General features: G+C 35.7%; 2 protein-coding genes across 2 annotated transcripts; one reads left to right on the top strand and one right to left on the bottom strand.

The window, feature by feature from the left end:
• The first annotated feature begins 12,101 nt into the window (after positions 1–12,101).
• LOC147489732 (protein ZW2-like) lies at positions 12,102–12,626 on the top strand. Its single transcript, XM_086574717.1, has one exon. The coding sequence runs from the start codon at positions 12,102–12,104 to the stop codon at positions 12,624–12,626; it is 525 nt and encodes a 174-aa protein (XP_086430843.1).
• Positions 12,627–13,834: 1,208 nt separating this feature from the next.
• Positions 13,835–17,970, bottom strand: ACX4 (acyl-CoA oxidase 4). Its single transcript, XM_086569732.1, is given in 14 exon segments — positions 13,835–14,304; positions 14,586–14,678; positions 14,752–14,923; positions 14,999–15,075; positions 15,421–15,449; positions 15,452–15,579; positions 16,379–16,488; positions 16,588–16,647; positions 16,749–16,822; positions 16,935–17,058; positions 17,139–17,216; positions 17,463–17,569; positions 17,642–17,746; positions 17,822–17,970. Coding segments are annotated over 14 exon segments (1,317 nt in total). The 5' UTR covers positions 17,850–17,970; the 3' UTR covers positions 13,835–14,172.
• Between the last annotated feature and the right edge of the window lie 472 nt (positions 17,971–18,442).

Below are 18,442 nucleotides of genomic sequence, written 5' to 3'. Positions count from 1 at the left end.
TTTTTTTTTTTTTTTTATTGTTAGGTTTAATAATTAAAGTTTTGTGAGAATGCCCAATCGCTAAGAAGATAATATTGAAGATACTTGAATAGCAAGATATTCCCAATCACAATAAAAATAATTATAATAAACACTGCTTAAAATGCAAAACTATATTTGTCGAGACATTTATTCCCCCTACATAAAATACAAATATGTTTTAGGATTATTAATTCAATGCATTTGCACCAAGTTTATGATTTTCCATTAATTATTCTTTGAGGTTAGTTTAATATAGTATGTTGCATCCCGTTTCTAATTTCTCATTAATTATTCTTTGAAGTTAGTACAATGCAGTTGCATCAAGTTTTCGATTTCCCGTTAATTATTATTTGAGGTTAGTACAGTGCAATTACATCCACTTTATGATTTCCTATTAGTTATTCATTAAAGTTAATTTAGTACGTATAGTTGCATCCAGTTTTTGATGTTTCGTTAATTAGTCTTTGAGATTAGTTCATTGCATTTGCATCCAGGTTCCAATCTCCCGTTAATTACTCTTTGAGGTTAGTTCAATATATTTGCATCCAGTTTCTGATTTCCTGTTAATTGTTTTTCTAGGTTAGTTCGATAGTTTACAATTTCTATACAGTTTGCATACATGTAAGAGTCTGTTTTTATAAACTCACTTTTATTTTGGGTTCATAATTACTTGTAATTATTCATATGAGAAAGCTAAAAAGTGGATATTTATGCCTTGAGGAGGTCAAGCGATGCGCTTACATCCGACTTCCGATTTCTAGTTAACCATTTTTTATGTTATTTCAATGCATTTGCATCCAATTTTGATTTCCGTTAGTTAATCTCGATTTTAGTTTAATGCAGGTTGCATCCAGTTTTAGTTTTCCGTTAATTATTCTTTTATATTAGTTCAATGCAGTTGTATATAATTTTAGATTTTATGTTAATTGTTCTTTGAGGTTAGTTCAATGCATTTGCATCAAGTTTTCGATTTCGGTTAATTATTTTTGAGGTTAGTTCAATGCAGTTACATCAAATTTATAATTTCCGTTAATTATTCATTTAGGTTAGTTTCAAGCAGGTTTCATCCATTTTTAATGTTTCATTAATTAGTCTTTGAGATTAGTTCATTGCATTTGGATCCAGGTTTCCGATTTTCCGTTAATAACTCTTTAAGGTTAGTTTAATACATCCAAGATCTAGTTTCGATTATTTATGCTTTGAGGTTAGTTCGATATAATTATATCCAGTTTTTTATTTTCCGTTAACTATTCTTTGAGGTTATTTCAATGCATTTGCATTTAGTTTTCGATTTCCCACCAATTATTTTATGAGGTTAGTTCAATGCAGTTGCATTCGGTTTTTGATTTTATGTTAATTATTTTTGAGTAAAGTTCAATGCATTCGCATTCAGTTTCGATTTCTCATTAATTATTATTTGAGGTTTGTTTGATGTATTTGCATACCGTTTCCGATTTTCCGATAAATATTTTTCAAGGATTTGCATTCAATTTCTAATTATCCGTTAGTTACTCTCTGTCATTAGTTTAATGCAATTTGCATAAACTTTATGATTTCCATTAATTACTCCTTGAGCTCGGTTATGTATTTGAATCAAATTTCCAATTTCCTTATAATTATCCAATGTGGTGTGTAATACCAACTTCTATCGATCCATCTCAGTAGTGTCCTTGAAAACATGACATAAAAAGTAAATTATGCTTAATTTACTATGTGGGATCATCGAAGATTATCTAGTTTCCGATTTCTCGTTAATTATTATTTAAATTATGCATGACTCACTATGTGGAATCTTCAAAGATTATCTACGAATGGGTGTTGTTATATTAATTATTCTAAAAAAATATTTGCAAATATGCATAACTATTATATATTAATATTATATTGATCACTCAACCAAATTTCTTATAACGTGAAAACCTCACTCTCCATTAAAAAAAAAACTCACCTTTGATAAAATTCTTCAACTTCATTTGTTTTGTTTAATAATAGAAGTTTAATTGAATTTTTGTGAGATTGCCTAATAAGGCGAAGTTCATATATATTGAAGCTACTTGAATAGCAAGGAGTTCCTAATCATACGGAAAGAGATAAGATAAACATCATTTTAAATGCAAAACTATACTTATCGAGACATTCCCATAACATATAACCCAACTATGTTTTGAGGTTAGTTTAATGCATTTGCATCTAGTTTCGATTTTTTCGTTATTTATATTTTGAGGTTAGTTCAATGCGGTTGCATCCAATTTTCAATTCCCATTATTTATTTTTTGAGATCGGTTCATTTCATGCGATTGCATCAGTTTGATTGATCGTTAATTATTCTTTTCGGTTAGTTCAATACATTTGCATCAAATTCCCAATTTTCTATTAATTGTTTTTGAGGTCGGGTTCAATGCATTTGCATCCAATTTCTGATTTCCCGTTAATTATTCTGTGAGATTAGTTTAATGTATTTGCATCAAGTTTTCGATTTCTCGTGTTTATTATTTGATAAAGTTGCATTTGCATTTAGTTTCCGATTTCCCGTTAATTATTGTTTGAGGTTAGTTCAATGAGTTTGCATCCAGGCCCGATTTCCGTTAATTATTTCTTGAGGTTTTGCATCCAATATATTTTTTGAGATTAGTTCAATGCAGTTGCATCCGGTTTTCGATTTCCCGTTAATTATTTTTTAAGATTAGTTCCACGCATTTGCATTATATTCCCAATTTATAATTAATTTTTCTTTGAGGTTAGTTTCAATACAATTTGCATCCAGTTTTCGATTTCCGTTAATTTAATATTTGAGGGTTAGCTCAATGCATTTGCATCCAGTTTCGATTTTCCGACAATTATTTTTGATGTTAGTTTGATGTATTTGTATCCAAGTTTTGATTTTTGTTAATTATTCTTTGAGATTAGTTTAATGCGGTTGTATCCATATTTTGATTTTATATTAATTATTTTTAAGATTAGTTTAATGCTTGCATTTGCATCCAGATTTTCGATTTCCGTTAAATATTATTTGAGGTTAGTTGATGCATTTGCATCCAGTTTTCCGCTCCCCATTAATTGTTTTTGTCGTTAGTTTTCATTCAATATTATATATATTTTAAAATATTTATCATTATTGCTTTTTGCTATTTTTTTTTTTCATTTTCTATTATATATTTTGTATAATTGTTTTTAACTATGTTTTGAAGCCATGTTAAGGATATATTCGAAATAAGTCGGTGTTTTATCATAAATACTAAAATTGTATGATTTGTAATAGGAAATTAGTTTATACAAATCACCTAGTTTTTAGCATTTTTTTTTATTTGATCAAATATATAAGAATTGGAACACTAAAAGTGTTTGATTCGTATTTCTACAAATCACCTATTTTTTTTAGTAATTTTTTTTTATTTGATCAAATATATAAGAATTGAAAATACACTTAAACTCTCAAAATATAAGAATTAGAAATACACTCAAACTCTCCAAAAAGTTCCATCTACGTGGGAGACTATTAGAAAATATTATCTTTCATATTAGAGTGCCACATAAGATAGAAAAAAAAGCTAACTCTCATATTAGAGTGCCACATAGGAGAGAGAAAATCCTTCTTTAAAAGGTCTCTCGCTTTTAAGATATAGATAGTAGATCTTTTGTTGAGTCCTTTTTGGTTATTGATTTTAGTTTCTGCCAAACACTCAAACAAAAAACTTTTTTTTTTTTTTTTTTCGAAAGTTGAGGTGAGCCAGGATACCCCGCCCCTTGGCTCCACTGACATATATTGTCAGAGAGGCTAAGGGTTGTTGGCAAATAATTACATGTCACCACTTGACACATCAAAAACCGAGTCAACACAGTAAATAAATGAGTTGCCACATAAACTACTCACTTGCCGCCTCGACTTCCAGGTGTCAGATTTTAGAGTACTTATCGAAGGTGCTTGTGAATGTCAAGTTTAGAGTTTAAAGTGCTTGAAACAAAGTTGGAGGTTCAATTGAATAATTTCGGACAAATTGAGAGGCCAAAACAACATTTTTTCCTTTACCGTAATTTTATGCAGAGGTTAATTCCAATCCAATTCCAAACGAATACAAAACCATAAGGAAACTTTTGCCAGATTGTTAGTTTAATGATTGAGGACACTAATTTCTTGGGTTGTTTCGACTTGACCCCCCAAAAGTCCCCACCCCCCTCCCTCGCCCACGTTGATATTTTGGTGAGCTCACCTTTATTTCCTTTTCCATTAGAATGCACTCTCTAGTTGTTAAAGCTTACTTAGAGGGCAAGTTTGAGTCCTACACAAAACCATCTTGTCTAGATCTCAGTAATGATGCGCTCTTTGCAATCAAGGAAACTTTACAAGGAGAGAAACTAACCAGTTCTGCATCCTCTGCATCCCTGTAGTGGGTGGTGTGGTGGATGGAGCCTTTCCAAATCATGGGCTAAGCATGAGTCGACTGAGCCTATCATTCTATCTTGGTATTGATGTAAGTCTTGTGCTTGTAAACACAGGATGCTTCACAGTTGGATGAACTGAGACCTTGAATATATGCATTTAGGAGCTGCTCTATTTATTGTGACTAGTCAATAAAGAGTCAGGATTTATTGTGACTAGTCAATAAGACAATAACCATCTCAGTCATGCAACCAAAATAGATAATCTCAAATTCTCAATCATGCACACTAACTAGAGAGCTTTATATAAGAGCTACACATGCATATCCATTGTGTAGAAGATGAGTCATTTGACAAAATCGTCGATATTTTATGAAGTTTGCTTCCTACAATCCTACTCAATCAAAACATTTACCACTCCAATTCAAATTATAAGTGATCACCGGCCCATCAATTTTCTTGAATGGAATTTTACATTGGGCTGCATTGGGCTGCATAAAAGAAATGTGAGAATATCAGCCAAAACTAACTAGTATGCTTTTGGGATGAAAAAATAGGGCAAAAACTTATGTTAAAAATGGGGGTTTTTACACATTTGAAATAGAGACAAAATTGCCAATATACAAAATACAAATCTATTACACATGTTAAAAATAGGAGTTTTTGCAAATTTGAAATAGAAGCAAAATTGCCAATATACAAAATACAAATCTATTACACAGAAATTTGACGAGTGGGGCAATCAATAATGATTTTCAAAATAGGAGTTTTCTAAAAAAGGAGAGAGTATACTTTGGGGGTGGGGGTGGGTTAAGTAAAAAAAAAACCCTAATTTCTTCCTAATGTGTTTTTCGATAACCTTTATGCATTGTAATGTTGGCACCCTACCGTTGCATAAGACGACTACACGAGCAACAGGCCGGCATGCAAGGAACTCTTTTTACACCGACACGCAGGCATTGAAATATCTAATGAGTTACAACTTACGAGTAAAATTGCAAGAACCAAATAGCATGTAGAATTCCCGTCCTTTATACCTTTTCTAATCAGAAAGCCTACGACCCCCCACGAGCCTTATTCTTGTCTTACCTGATTTTTGTTTGTGTACGCAACTCTCACATCAACGACAAAACTCGAAGCAACCATCGGGTTAAAACTAACCCATATCCGATTCCAAACCCGACTAACGACCTCCATAAAAATATCAACTGCCACCAGACACCAGAGTCCTTAATTTGTATTATTCCACCTGTCAACAAATAGCTGTCATTCAGTCAGTCAGTCAGTCCAAATGTCTGTAACCATTCTGAATAATAAAGAACTACAACAACGAGTCTATTATATTTGTAAAGGGGCATTTTGGTTTTTTTTGTAGATATTGTGAAAAAAGAGGAATAGGTTGAGGTTTTCTGGAGAGACCGAGTTTGCTAATGAGCGAGCTGTCTACATATCCTCTCCTGATTTTTCTTTTTAGGGGAGAGAGAAATCAGGTCTCACGTAGTTTAAGTAGGTAGTATTTATATGCTTGTGGAAGTGTCAATCCAAGAGACACGTGTGTTTCTTGCACACGTGTAAGGTGGAGATTGTGAATGAGTGTTGGGTTGGTTGTAGTACCCGACTAATCGAGGGAGCGCGGGGTAGTTTTATTTCGGTGGTGGAAAGTACAGAAGTAATATTTTGGTAATGATTACCCATGGTGATGACTTTATTTGGCGTGTCAGTCGGGTTGTGTGTTCAGTCATTTAAGACATCCTTGTTCGTACCACCTACATGAATGGAACTCGCAACGATCGGTCTTGGAGGTCGATGTCTTAGGTTTACCTATCATTGTAGAAAAAAAAAGGAATGGGATGTCTTCTGAGAGAGAGTTTCTTAAGTCGGTCTTGAAGGTCAATGTCCCCGAAGACTTTTATGTTTTCGCGTGCGTGATAATCTTTAATGAAGATATTACTCCCCAACAATATTAGTGCTTCTAAGAGCATTTGCAATGCGGTGATAGTTTTCACCCCTCTATCACCGCCCACCTCCTCTTTTCACCCTCTATCACCAACCCGGTGATAAACAAGGTGAAGAGTGCAATGCAAAGGTGATAAAAATATCTCCGGGACGGGATGTTGGATTCGATGCGGACATAAAAATTGAAAAACACTCGGACGGAATGAAACATCCCGGCCGAAATTAAAAAAAAAAAAAATCGAAAAAAACCGAAAAATCATGCGACGGAATCTAACATCCCGTCAGAAAAAAATCCATTTTTTTTAAAAAACACACGAGACGGAATCCAACATCCCGTCCGAAGTTAACAAGTCAGTGATAAACTCGGTGGAAGGTTTCACTTTGTTTTGAACTCGGGAAAACTATCACCGAGTTTATCACCCAGCATTGCACAGCACTTTTAGAGGAAAGTAGGTGATAGTTATCACTTTCCCCCCTCTATCACCTGCATTGCAAATGCTCTAACTGTCATTCCTTCGAGAACTTCTCTCAAGAATGGCTTGCAGCGCTTTCGGTAGATGCGGATAGTTGGGCCAACAGAGAGACATGTTAGTACTATTAATGAGGCTAATGTAGTTATTGCAACTCTTTCAAAAGGATTAAAGGCGTTGATCATAAACGCGGACTCAGCTCGCTAAGAGCAACGACTGTCAAAGAGTTGGTTGGCATGCATTCTAAGTCCAATTCAAGCTGCAAGGTTCTTAGCTGCTATGACACGAGCTCAACTTAAGATACGTGCGTGAGGTTTACGTATAGAGAGGCTGAGAGGAGGGCAAGTGGTTAGTTTTGAGAAATAAGCGAGCTAAATTTCGATAACTTTGTTTAACATTCTATTTTCTAGTACGTCACAACTTCCTAAATTGAACTCATTAAAGTACGCGTACAAAACTAGGATTTCAAATTTTCAATTATATGAAGGATTTCTAAATGTTATCGATTAGTGTTAAGTTATCATGATATACTATTCATATACAGCGAACATACAAGTCAAGATCCATGACGTGATGAAATTCCGTGGATAAGCTTCAATTCCTTCAAACAGTGGATTCCCAAAATTAGAAGAAAAAAGAAAGTCAGAGCGAATCAATTGTGTTCTCTCAGCACAAAACGATACCAAGTTGTGACAAAAGATTTTGAAATTTTAGCGAGGAAATTCTGAACTAGTCAGATTAATCCCGGTGATTAGCTAACAATATTCGGTTAAGCATCAGGATCATATCTGCGATATTATGCATAAACAATGCCATTGCTACTGAGTTACATTTTATTCTCATTCTATAAGTAGGACGGCATAACCTGTGTCATCCCAAATACTAAGCAAGTCTTAATAATAAAGGCAACTTCTTTCTGTATTTATGCATTCACTGTCACTGCTTAACCAGCGTAGATCGATGTTCGGTAAGTGGTAATAACAGACTAACAGTGACTAGCGAAATAATGCATCCATACATTTCTTGATCAAAATGATTGTAAGCCACAGTTTAAGACTGTACAAAAAGTATTGTGAAAATCTTCACCAAAAAAAAAACGTATTGTGAAAATGGTTTACATAGAGATCATAGTCAATAAAAAGTCTACGAGTAGCCTAATGTAGAATTTCTCATCACACTTCAAAAGTTGGGAATCACTTGTCCAAGATAACTATATTACCTGGACTTTTTTATTCGGACTGTGCTTGATTAGTTCTTGAACTTTAAAATGCGCCAAAAACAAAAAATATTGATGTAGTTCAAAACTTGTCCTTGAGCCTGAAGTACAAAAATGAGTAAAAATTGAAGTGAAGATTGTGAAGGATGATATATATGTAACATAGGTTATATGATAGGGATACTTATGTATTGTTATTGTAGATGGTATATGTAGAATGATTGTAATAGTTTAGGGACTATCATGAATAATAGCAATGTGGCCTCTTTTGTTAGTTAGTTTTTTTTTTTTTGGGTAAATGTGGATTCTTTGTTGTCCATGTTGTCCTTTTTCTTATTTGGTAACGTAGAAATGTAGATTTATAAATTCATAATAAAAGTATGAGACGAGCTTATTTTTTTGAAAAATTGCAGGCTTATCATATAAAATTTGTCAAATTCTATATTAGTGGTGATGTGACATTGATATATTAGAGAAACTAAGAAGAAGAACAATAGATAAAACTAGAGATTGATTAAGGTTAGAGAGTTCTTGGGTCTGAGAGTTCTATTCTCTTCCTAGAGTTTACATATTTATACGAACCTCAAACATGATAATAGAAATTACTAGATATGAATGTCCACACTTATAGAAACGTGGGACTTTCCATATTTGACATATTCTAATACTGACATATTCTAACACTCCTCCTCAAGTTGTAATTACGCAAACTATGCAAATTACAGCTTAGATTATAAAAAGACAAAAGATAAGAATACTGCTCCCCCTTTCGCATAGAACTGTCTTTAGTTGAAGAACTCGAATAACTATTGAGACGTTCTAGAGGTGAAAATCGGTGTATAGGCAATGACCTAACCCGAATCCGAATGTTTACCATACAGTCTCCATATCACAAACCTGAAATCATAACACCGGTTTAGTGGTGCTTGTTTAGCTTGGCTACTACTCACTCCATTCGTTGTTATTGAACAATGGGGAAAATAGAAAGAATAATTGTCATAATATAAATTGAAAACAATAACACCGATTTGATATCAATATCTTCATTAATTCCAACAAAATACTTTTATGGGTACTCTTGAATACTGAATACTAAATATTGGTGCAGTTTAGGTGTGATTGTTACCTGAAACATACTTGCAGTTTAGGCGTAACTGCTACCTTAAACATACTTGCAGTTTAGGGCCAAATTCGCTAGCACGAACATCAAGAGATTTGCAGGTTTAAGCTTGACTTGCCACCGAATATCAAGATCGCAGGTTTAGGCTTGCCCGCTAACGAATCTTGAAGATTGAATAGTTGATATGCCTTGTCATGAAGAATTCGTCAAGGCAGGCTGGAATATGGAGACATGAGTACTCTTTCTCATACGTCTCCATATTCTCCTTCCCTCATATACTACTGAATGCCTTTATATCTCCCTATTTTTCAACAAAATACTTTTATGGGTACTCCTGAATACTGAATACTGGTGCAGTTTAGGCGTGACTGCTAAAACATACTTGCAATTTAGGCGACTAGGCGTGACTGCTATCTGAAACATATTTGTAGTTTAGGCTTGACTGCCACCCGAATACTGAAGACTGCAGTTTAGGCTTGACTGCTACCTGAAACATACATGCAGTTTAGGCGTGACTGCTACCTGAAACATACTTACAGTTTAGGCTTGACCACTACATGAATACTGAAGACTGCAGTTTAGGCTTGATTGCTACCTGAATACTGAAGACTGAATAGTGGATATGCCTTGTCATGAAGAGTTCGTCAAGGCATGCTAGAATATAGAGACACAGAGGTACTCTTCGGTGGTGGTTCATACGCCTCCATATTCTCCTTCCTCATATACTCAAACTCATGGAATGTCTTCATATCTCCCTATTCCCCCTCTCAAGTTGGAATATCCAAGGCGGAGTAGGAACATACAAAGACTTATCTATTTCGACTTGAACTTGAAACATAGAAAATCAAATACCAACTTATACAACCAACCAATTCCCACTTCAAAAAATAATACTTCATACTCAAATACACAAAAAAATTCTAACAGAACATGCATCAAACAATACTTACTGTAGAGGGTGGAGCCTTTTCGCCTTTTATAACTTCGAACTTCTTGAACAATGGAAAATAGAAAGAATAATTCCTCCTGAGATAGAGGTCATGTGCCCCTATAATACTTCAAACAAACAACGTGATAATGTTCTAAAAACTGAGACAAAAGACGACATCAATACCAACTGCGCGGAAGCTAGAAACCCAAACATCCATAACGGCATACAAACAATACTACCCCTCCCATCCTGGATGAGAGTGTAAACTACCTTCCAAAGGCTTGATACTTCAAAAATCTCGAAAACTGATGAGTGGAGGCCGGAAAGGTATGAAGGCCGCTTCTTTGGCTAGCATATTGAGCCCATGGTAACAATTCCATAGTAATCTTGTTGGTTCGTGAAAACTTTTTTTCTCTTTTCTTACGACATGGGTGCGTGCGCGCCTTGGGCAAGGCTGTACTTGAGTGCATGCACGCCCTCTTCTCTGGATGAAAACGAACTATATTGAAAACAATATTTGGCGTGTGCGTCTAGCAAAAGGCTTAGATCGAACAAATAATAATAACAAGAAAAGGCAAACCACAACACAAAGATTTACTGTGCATGCCTCGTCCAATACTAACTTCAGAGACTCCGGGATACAGAGAGGTTGTGTCCCTCTTATCAATACTAAGACAAAGAGATTGCGGAAGACGTAGACTGCGGAAGCGAAACAATACTAAGAAACTTCGGATCTCTCTCCTAGCATTCTTCAAACAAACTTTAAACACCAGTGGAATCTTGAAAAACTTACTTTGAACCATAGAGAATAATGAGATGAGAGATTCTTGAACTTAGAATACTTAAACATGTTGATGAACAGTACTGTGAATAGTGCCAGTGAACATTAACGGTGAATAGTACCACCAGTGAATAGTAAACCCGTGAACAGAGAAAGATTGAAACTTCAATTGAGATATAAGAATTTCTTCTTGTGAGAAAGCTTGAAACTTAACTTGAATAATATACTGAAAAACTTAAGACTTGATTTTTTTTCTTGGTAAGGGATTCCTCTCCTAGCATACCACTAAACTTTAATTTGAACCTGACGCTCCGATACCATATTAAATTCTATGTTAGTGATGATGCTAAGAGAGTTGTGACATTGATATATTAGAGAACCAAGAAGAAGAACAATAAAGAAGACTAGAAATTGATTAGGGTTAGAAAGTTCTTAGGTGTGAGAGTTCTGTTCTCTTCTTAGAGTTACATACTATACTAACCTCAAACATGATAATAGAAACTACTACATATGAATGTCAACACTTATAAAAACGTAGGACTTTTCCATATTGAACATATTATATTCTAACAAAATTTTCAATGTACATGCTCATTTTTTTTTTTTTTTTTCCGTTTTTCAGTTGAACCAATCCTGACTTGCAAAGTTTTCCTTGGGAAATGGCGCACAAAACATTGTTGTATATGACCTGAATAACGTTCTATATTTTGGCTCATCTAAAGAAGCACATTGAATGAACACGTTGAAAATGCACAGAAAATTTTCTACACGTTTCAAAAGCATTCCGCATTACCAAACAACTCTACCGCTTAAATCTCTCTTGCTTTCTGTGTTCTTATCAGACGTTGTAAACGTAATTGATCACTATTTGCTGCCATTCTTAACCTCCAACCGACTCAAACAAATCAATCTCAACCATAAGAAAATTGCAGCAAAAGTTATATAAAATGCACATCCCGTTGCAATACATACCAACTGTCAACACACTCGCTCACTCACATTGCTAACTTCAACCCCACTTCCATCAGAACTGAAGGAGGAGAGCTACAAGATCATGATCAATGGCAGCCCAAGGTCAACTACGTTCAAGAGATTCTTTGAAGATTGGGTTGATCGTGGGCAACACTCATTGAATGAACTTCTTTCTACGCAAACTCATTATCGCCGATTAAGCGAAGATGATATTAGTGGTGTTATTGCAAGAATGATTTCTCACTACGAACAATACTATGAAGAGAAATCAAGAGCCACTAGAAAAAGATGTTTTCGCGATGTTTTCACCTTCTTGGTTCAGCACTTATGAGCGTACATACCTTTGGATAGCTGGGTTTAAACCTGGCATTCCCTTTAAACTTGTGAATAAATATATTGCTGATTTATCAGAAGAGCAATTGCAAAGAATGAATACTTTTAGAGCGGAGATGGGAACGAGGGAGAGAAAATTGACCAATGAGTTAGCTCAGGTTCAAGAAAGCGTTGCGAGTTCATATTTGGTTGGATTAGGGAGGAGACAAGTGGAAGAACGCGAAGAGCGGAGACAAGCGGACGAGGCGGTTAGTGAGATGAAAGAGATGATGGTGACTCTAGTGCAGAGTGCAGATCTTCTAAGAATGACCATCGTCAGGGGTATTGTGGAAATACTCCGTCCTGTTCAATGTGTTAAGTTTTTAGCTACTGCAGCTCAACTACATTTGCGCATCCGGATGATTGGTCTTGAAAAAGATGCATCTCGCAACAGAGGCAGCAGAACTTGAACTAGCGCACAACCACTACATTGAGCAATTCCTATCAAATCAGTTACGAAGTGTTCGGACCCTATGAGGAAGGTGGACAAAGGAGACAAACGGGTTGGGCTGTTTAGGCCATGAAAGAAACACTTAAGGGTATTAATCTTTTAGTTGCTTACTGCAACTCAAATCTTCGTGTTCTGATGTAGGTAGTGACTATTTGAGAAAGATTCATCTAGCAGCAGTACCAAATCTTGAACTAGTGCACCAGAATGTAGTTGTTCCCATGATACTCCTTGCATGGTTATAATAGGTTAATTTCCCACATTTTCTTTACTCATGGATTGCATAGTGTGACAATTACACGTTTTGAACTTACAGAACAATAATCACCGTTTCTGTTCCCCTGTGGCAGTGTTCAAATAGGTTAATAGTGTCATCTTGTCAATATATGGTGAAAAGTATGGAGAGAATGACTAACAGATGCAAACTTAATGCAACACTCAGATTATATGTTCTTTATAGTTACAAAACAGTTTGTTTGCTACACCTTAGCTCCGCCAGAATGTGATTTTAATGCAGATGCAACATGGCGTATCAGTCATTATACACCTCTGCTAAAGGATTACCGTCTGGCTAACCGCAAAATTCATCCAAAACACAATGAAGATGGAAGAGTGTTCATAACCTGTCCAGTACTGTGTAACCCAACGCGTAAAAAGCAAATTTAGGAGAGTTTAACAACCTGACGTTTTTAAATATTCTGCCCAAACCGTAAAAACTTGATAATAGTCACCATTGTTGTCGGAGATACATCCACATACGAGAACTGATTTGCATTTAGTCTGATTTGTATTTCGTCTGGACACCTGACTTAGGAATCTAGTACAGATTTATGAATCTTAAAAATAACTACTAAATATAGGATGAAAAACAGGTAACTGTTGGTGGGTTCCAAGCAAGAATTTGCTGTTCATGTTTACCTGTTAAAACATTGTTTCTGAGGCACTGTGGCACAGTGCTATCAAGCAACAACAGAATCTAAGCACTAGAATTTGGACAGTAATATGAGCATCTGGCCATCCCCACTAGTGAAAAAAGTGTGAATGCAAGTGCCGACTAGCAAAGTCGGTAAAACCTTTGGGTGATGATACTAGAGGTCTGGTACTCGAACCCCACCAGCATCAAAGAGTTATTGATCTCATTTAAAACAGGCTTGTCAAAAAAAAAAAAATGTGAATGAAATATTTTAAGTAGCTCTTCCTTTGAACCAGATACATTAGCCTATACCCTGATTCTGTTTAATACACATTGTTTGATGTAACATAGTACAAAAGAACAGTATTACCAAACTACAATATTTTTTTACCTCTATTCACCTTATTAGATGTTTTATACCAACATGTTGTTATTGACACTTCCATTTTGCGGAGGAGGTGCAGCAGGTTTAAAACTAGACACCTGTGAAACCATAGTGTTCTTCCACCTGATTAACCACCTCATATGCTTTGGTTTATTGATAATCTAGTCTTGCAGAGAAGAGGTGAGGTACTTAGCACACAGAAATAGATTGTTACATGCGGCTGTGTTTCCTTACTGGAGCGGGTTTGAAACCAGCAACACTTGTGACCTCCCTTCCTGTCACCAAGCTGTTAATATCATATGTACCTTCATAGGTATAAATGGGCTCCAAGTCACAGAAGGCCTGAAACACACAAGGGACTAGTTAGATATGAACTTCAAAAGAGTATAATACCAATTAAAGTTCTCATGAGAGTATCAGGGTCAAGGAGTTAGATGATACCATTAAAGATAAATGTCAAAAAAAAAAACATGTTCTCTATAATTCCAGATTGATTGGACAAACAAAGAAGCAAATCAGAAATTGACACACAGTGATACTTGAAAGAGAAGAATGTACAACAAGTCATACCAAACCAAGCTAATGGATGAATTGTAAGTTGAAACCTAGAAATTATCACAAACCTTTGCAACTAGAAAATCCGCCAAGATACCATTGCCACCAAGTAATTCTCGCCCAAGGGAAACAGTCTCCCGTGCCTTCAGGGTAATCCATGCCTAGACATTCATAAGCATCCAATTTTTTAGTATTTACATAATTTCTAAACTTAACTGCTTTAAACAATTATACCTTCCCCATGCTAGCATGACCAGCTGTCATCTTTCCCGACTCATACAGCTTACATAACCGCCAACCAATAAGCACCATTGCTTGGACATTTCCCAACATGCGGACAAGTTTCTCTTGGTTGATTTGGAACGCTGCAAGTGGAGCTCCAAATTGTTTCCTCTCTTTCAAGTACCTAAGATACCTCCCAGTAGTTAAACATATGTACGAAGCAAATTAACGCAAAAAAGGGATATTGCACTCGTACTACCTGAGACACATATCATAGACCCCCATTGAAATGCCAATTGGTTGCCAAGCAACCATGACACGTGAAACTGCAAGTACCTGTTGCAAAACGTTATTTGTTATGAAGAGTGAGTTGCTAAATGAATTCAAGTCTTCAAGAATTGATGATTGAAGTTGAGTAAAAATAAAACCGAAACCACCAATAATTACTACCCATATAAAACAAGCTACAACTATGAACAATCTTTGCCATCACAATTTATTAACCAATATGAACAATATTTGCCATCACAAACTGAGCAACTGGAAAAGATGTCATCTTCTCAGCAACTAATAGTATACTTTCTGAAGAGATTTCAACATCCATACCAGACCGTTAGTGAGAAAGAAAAAAAGATTCCGCCATGTATAGAATCTTACAAAAGAACTGGTATACCATCATACCTTGCTTGTATCCTGAAAGGAATTGACGCCGGTAACCTGTCCTCATCAGGGACAAAGACTTTGTTCAAGAGAATATCCCCATTCTGAACCATTCGTAGGCCAATCTTGTTTTCTATTTTAGTAGCTTTTAATCCAGGAGCACCCTTGTTAACGATATATCTGATGCAGAATAAGAGAACAAAATTTGTAGACAAAATGTAACTACCAAATGCAAGGAATTGCAAATAGCTAAATACAAATGATATGTGGATTAAAAAATCATAAATTAAGCATTACTTGCATAATGAAGAGTAAAACAATCCTAGACCATGAGGACAAGTATAAACATATATTATAACCAATTGTCCAAGGAACTTTAACAAAACCACTTAGAAGATCTATCATTTCAAACACTGACAGATCTACTCACCCCAAAATCAAAATCTTAAGACTTCTAGGAAACCAAATGATTATTTCCTTTTGTTGAGAAGTTTAGTTGAGTCCCACATGGAACAATGAAAGCCTTGCATTACACTATATAAGACCTGGGCTTCTCCACTCACCACCAATTGGTTTCGAGTTAGATGCTCCTACAATTCCTTATGGTATTGGTATCGGAGCAGGCTATTGTGTTAGGCTAAAAGGGCATGTTTACTCCACATCACCCTAGTATGTTTGTCTATGTATTAGGCACAAGTAACGCCACACGTGAGGGTGCATGTTGAGATTTTCAGTTTAGTCCCACATGGGACATTGAAAGCCCTGCATAACACTATATATGTTCGTGGGCCTGTCCATTCATCAGTCATCACCAAGCTATTTTGAGTTGGACACTCCTAAAATTTAATACTTCTGATTGGGGCAAGTCGTTCCAATTATAGTACGAGTAATGTATCAAGCTCCTAGTGATGCACCATGCCTTCCACCCATATGGATATACTATTTAATAGGTACAGAACGTGAACGTGTTATCACTCACCCGTTAATCTGGTTTGTAGTTGTGTTCCTAGCAAAAATAACAAGTACATCAGCAAAAGTACTGTTTCCTATCCATCGCTTTTGACCATCAAGTATCCAACCTCCATCTATCTGCTCCTCTCCATGCCAGAAATAAGACATAATCACAACATTATGAACATTGGACATTAGTAGGATTTATTGAAATACATGTAAACGAGCTTGTAGTACCTTTGTTGCCGTGGTTTTCAAAGAACTTGCATCGCTTCCGTAATCAGGTTCTGTCAAACCCTATAGCGCAGACCAAAATTGTCACTTGGAGGAAAATAAAAAAACTCAATATCCAACTTATTTCAAGAGTTTTCCTACTGTATTATCCAAAATCTGCTTACCCAGCAGGCTATGGTGCGGAATTGGGCCAGTGATGGTAAATATTTCTGTTTTTGTGCCTCAGATCCACAAAGTTCTATTCTTGACAATTCAAACAATTAACCAAAAGCCAAATTCAATTGCAGGTACTAGAAAATGATAAGTAATTAGCAGGCAACAATTGAGATACACCAGCATAGGAACATTACCAATAGTCAGCATAGCCAAAGAAGAATGCACCAAAATGAATGTAGAACAGCTAGCATCGACCCTGGCAACTTCTGCCGTTGCAATAGCACTTCCAGTAAGAGAAAGCCCGGGACAACCATTACCCTGAGCACTAGATACAAGTAAATATCTGGTCTAAACTTTTTCAACCTCGAGAAAAAGGGAAAACTTAAAAAATAAGATACCTTTATTGTGCCACCAGAAATCCCCAAGGAAGCAAGCTTTGGGATAACATGAAATGGAAACTCAGCCTTCTCCCAGTACTGCAATTTGAAGACACGACACGAGCAAAAGAACATGGACTAGAATTCCTTAAAAAGGCTAGTAGTGAATATCTTACCAAGGTTATAAATAACAGCATTTTGGTAATACACTTACTATATATATAATGAAAACAATTTCCTTTTCATTTCCCCAATAAAAATATTGAATACGTTTATAACTATACTGCGTCACTCTACTAATTAATACCGCTTTACACCAAAACGCTAACATAGGAATATAAGTACCTGAGTCATTATTGGAGCAATTTCTTTTTCCATAATGGCTCGGACATTTTTTCTGAGTCTTTGTTCCTCCGGTGTCAATAGATCATCAAATTGATAATAGTCTGAAGCTGGCACGTTAACAGAAGGAAACATTAACGATTTGTCCAACAAAACATTAATAATAAACCAATTTTACTAACCACAAGGTGGGAAGACTGATGCTGGAGTTGCTTGAGGAAATGCAAGAGAAACTTCCAAAGCAGGTAATCCAACGTGTGAACTCTTGACATCTTTACACTCATTATCTGCACCAAAAGTATCTAAAATGAGTTAGACTGCTATTTCGATCTGAAATAATCTCATAATATATTATTTAGTACCTTGGTTATGAGACGAAGGAAGAGTCATAGTGATTAGAACGAGAGAGAGAGCAATTAAAATGATCGAGTATGATCTAATAGAGTTGGGTGTTAATTGTGTTACGGTGGGCACGCAAGTCAAGGTGGGGGAGCCGAAATGGACGTCAGCATGGCTTATCCAGATATTCAAAGTTAGTGCATTAAAAAGAACAAAAAATTTGTTGGAGATGCGAGGAATTTAACCCGTGCACTCTATCAGCATCTTTAGCAGTAATATCAACCTAGCAGTGATATCAAGAATTTGGTGTTTTTTCAACTTCAGGAGAATTACATGGTGATGAAAACACCAAACCAAACACCAAATCGACCAATATTTGGTTCTAGATTTGATACTGTATCAAATCACTTACGCGGTTTGAGAAACACCGCCCAATTTTGGCAAAACCGCGTGGGCTTGGGAGAACTTTAGTAGGCGGTTTTGCCAAAACCGATTCGCTTTTTTCCTAAAAAATTAGAAGCGTGGTGCATAGAACTTGAAAAATTATGAGTTGTGCATAGAAGTTAAGAAATTAACAATACGATGAATTGAAGAAATTAAGAATTGTAATTCAAAATCGAAAAAATTAAAGAAATTAAAACCTA

The sequence above is a fragment of the Coptis chinensis genome, chromosome 7, assembly GCF_015680905.1.
Source record: "Coptis chinensis isolate HL-2020 chromosome 7, ASM1568090v1, whole genome shotgun sequence".
NCBI lineage: Eukaryota > Viridiplantae > Streptophyta > Magnoliopsida > Ranunculales > Ranunculaceae > Coptis > Coptis chinensis.
This window is presented reverse-complemented; position numbering and strand designations above follow the sequence as displayed.

Coding starts and splice junctions, on each gene's coding strand:
- LOC147489732 (XM_086574717.1), top strand. CDS start 12,102: ATGAAGAGAAATCAAGAGCCACTAGAAAAAGATGTTTTCGCGATGTTT.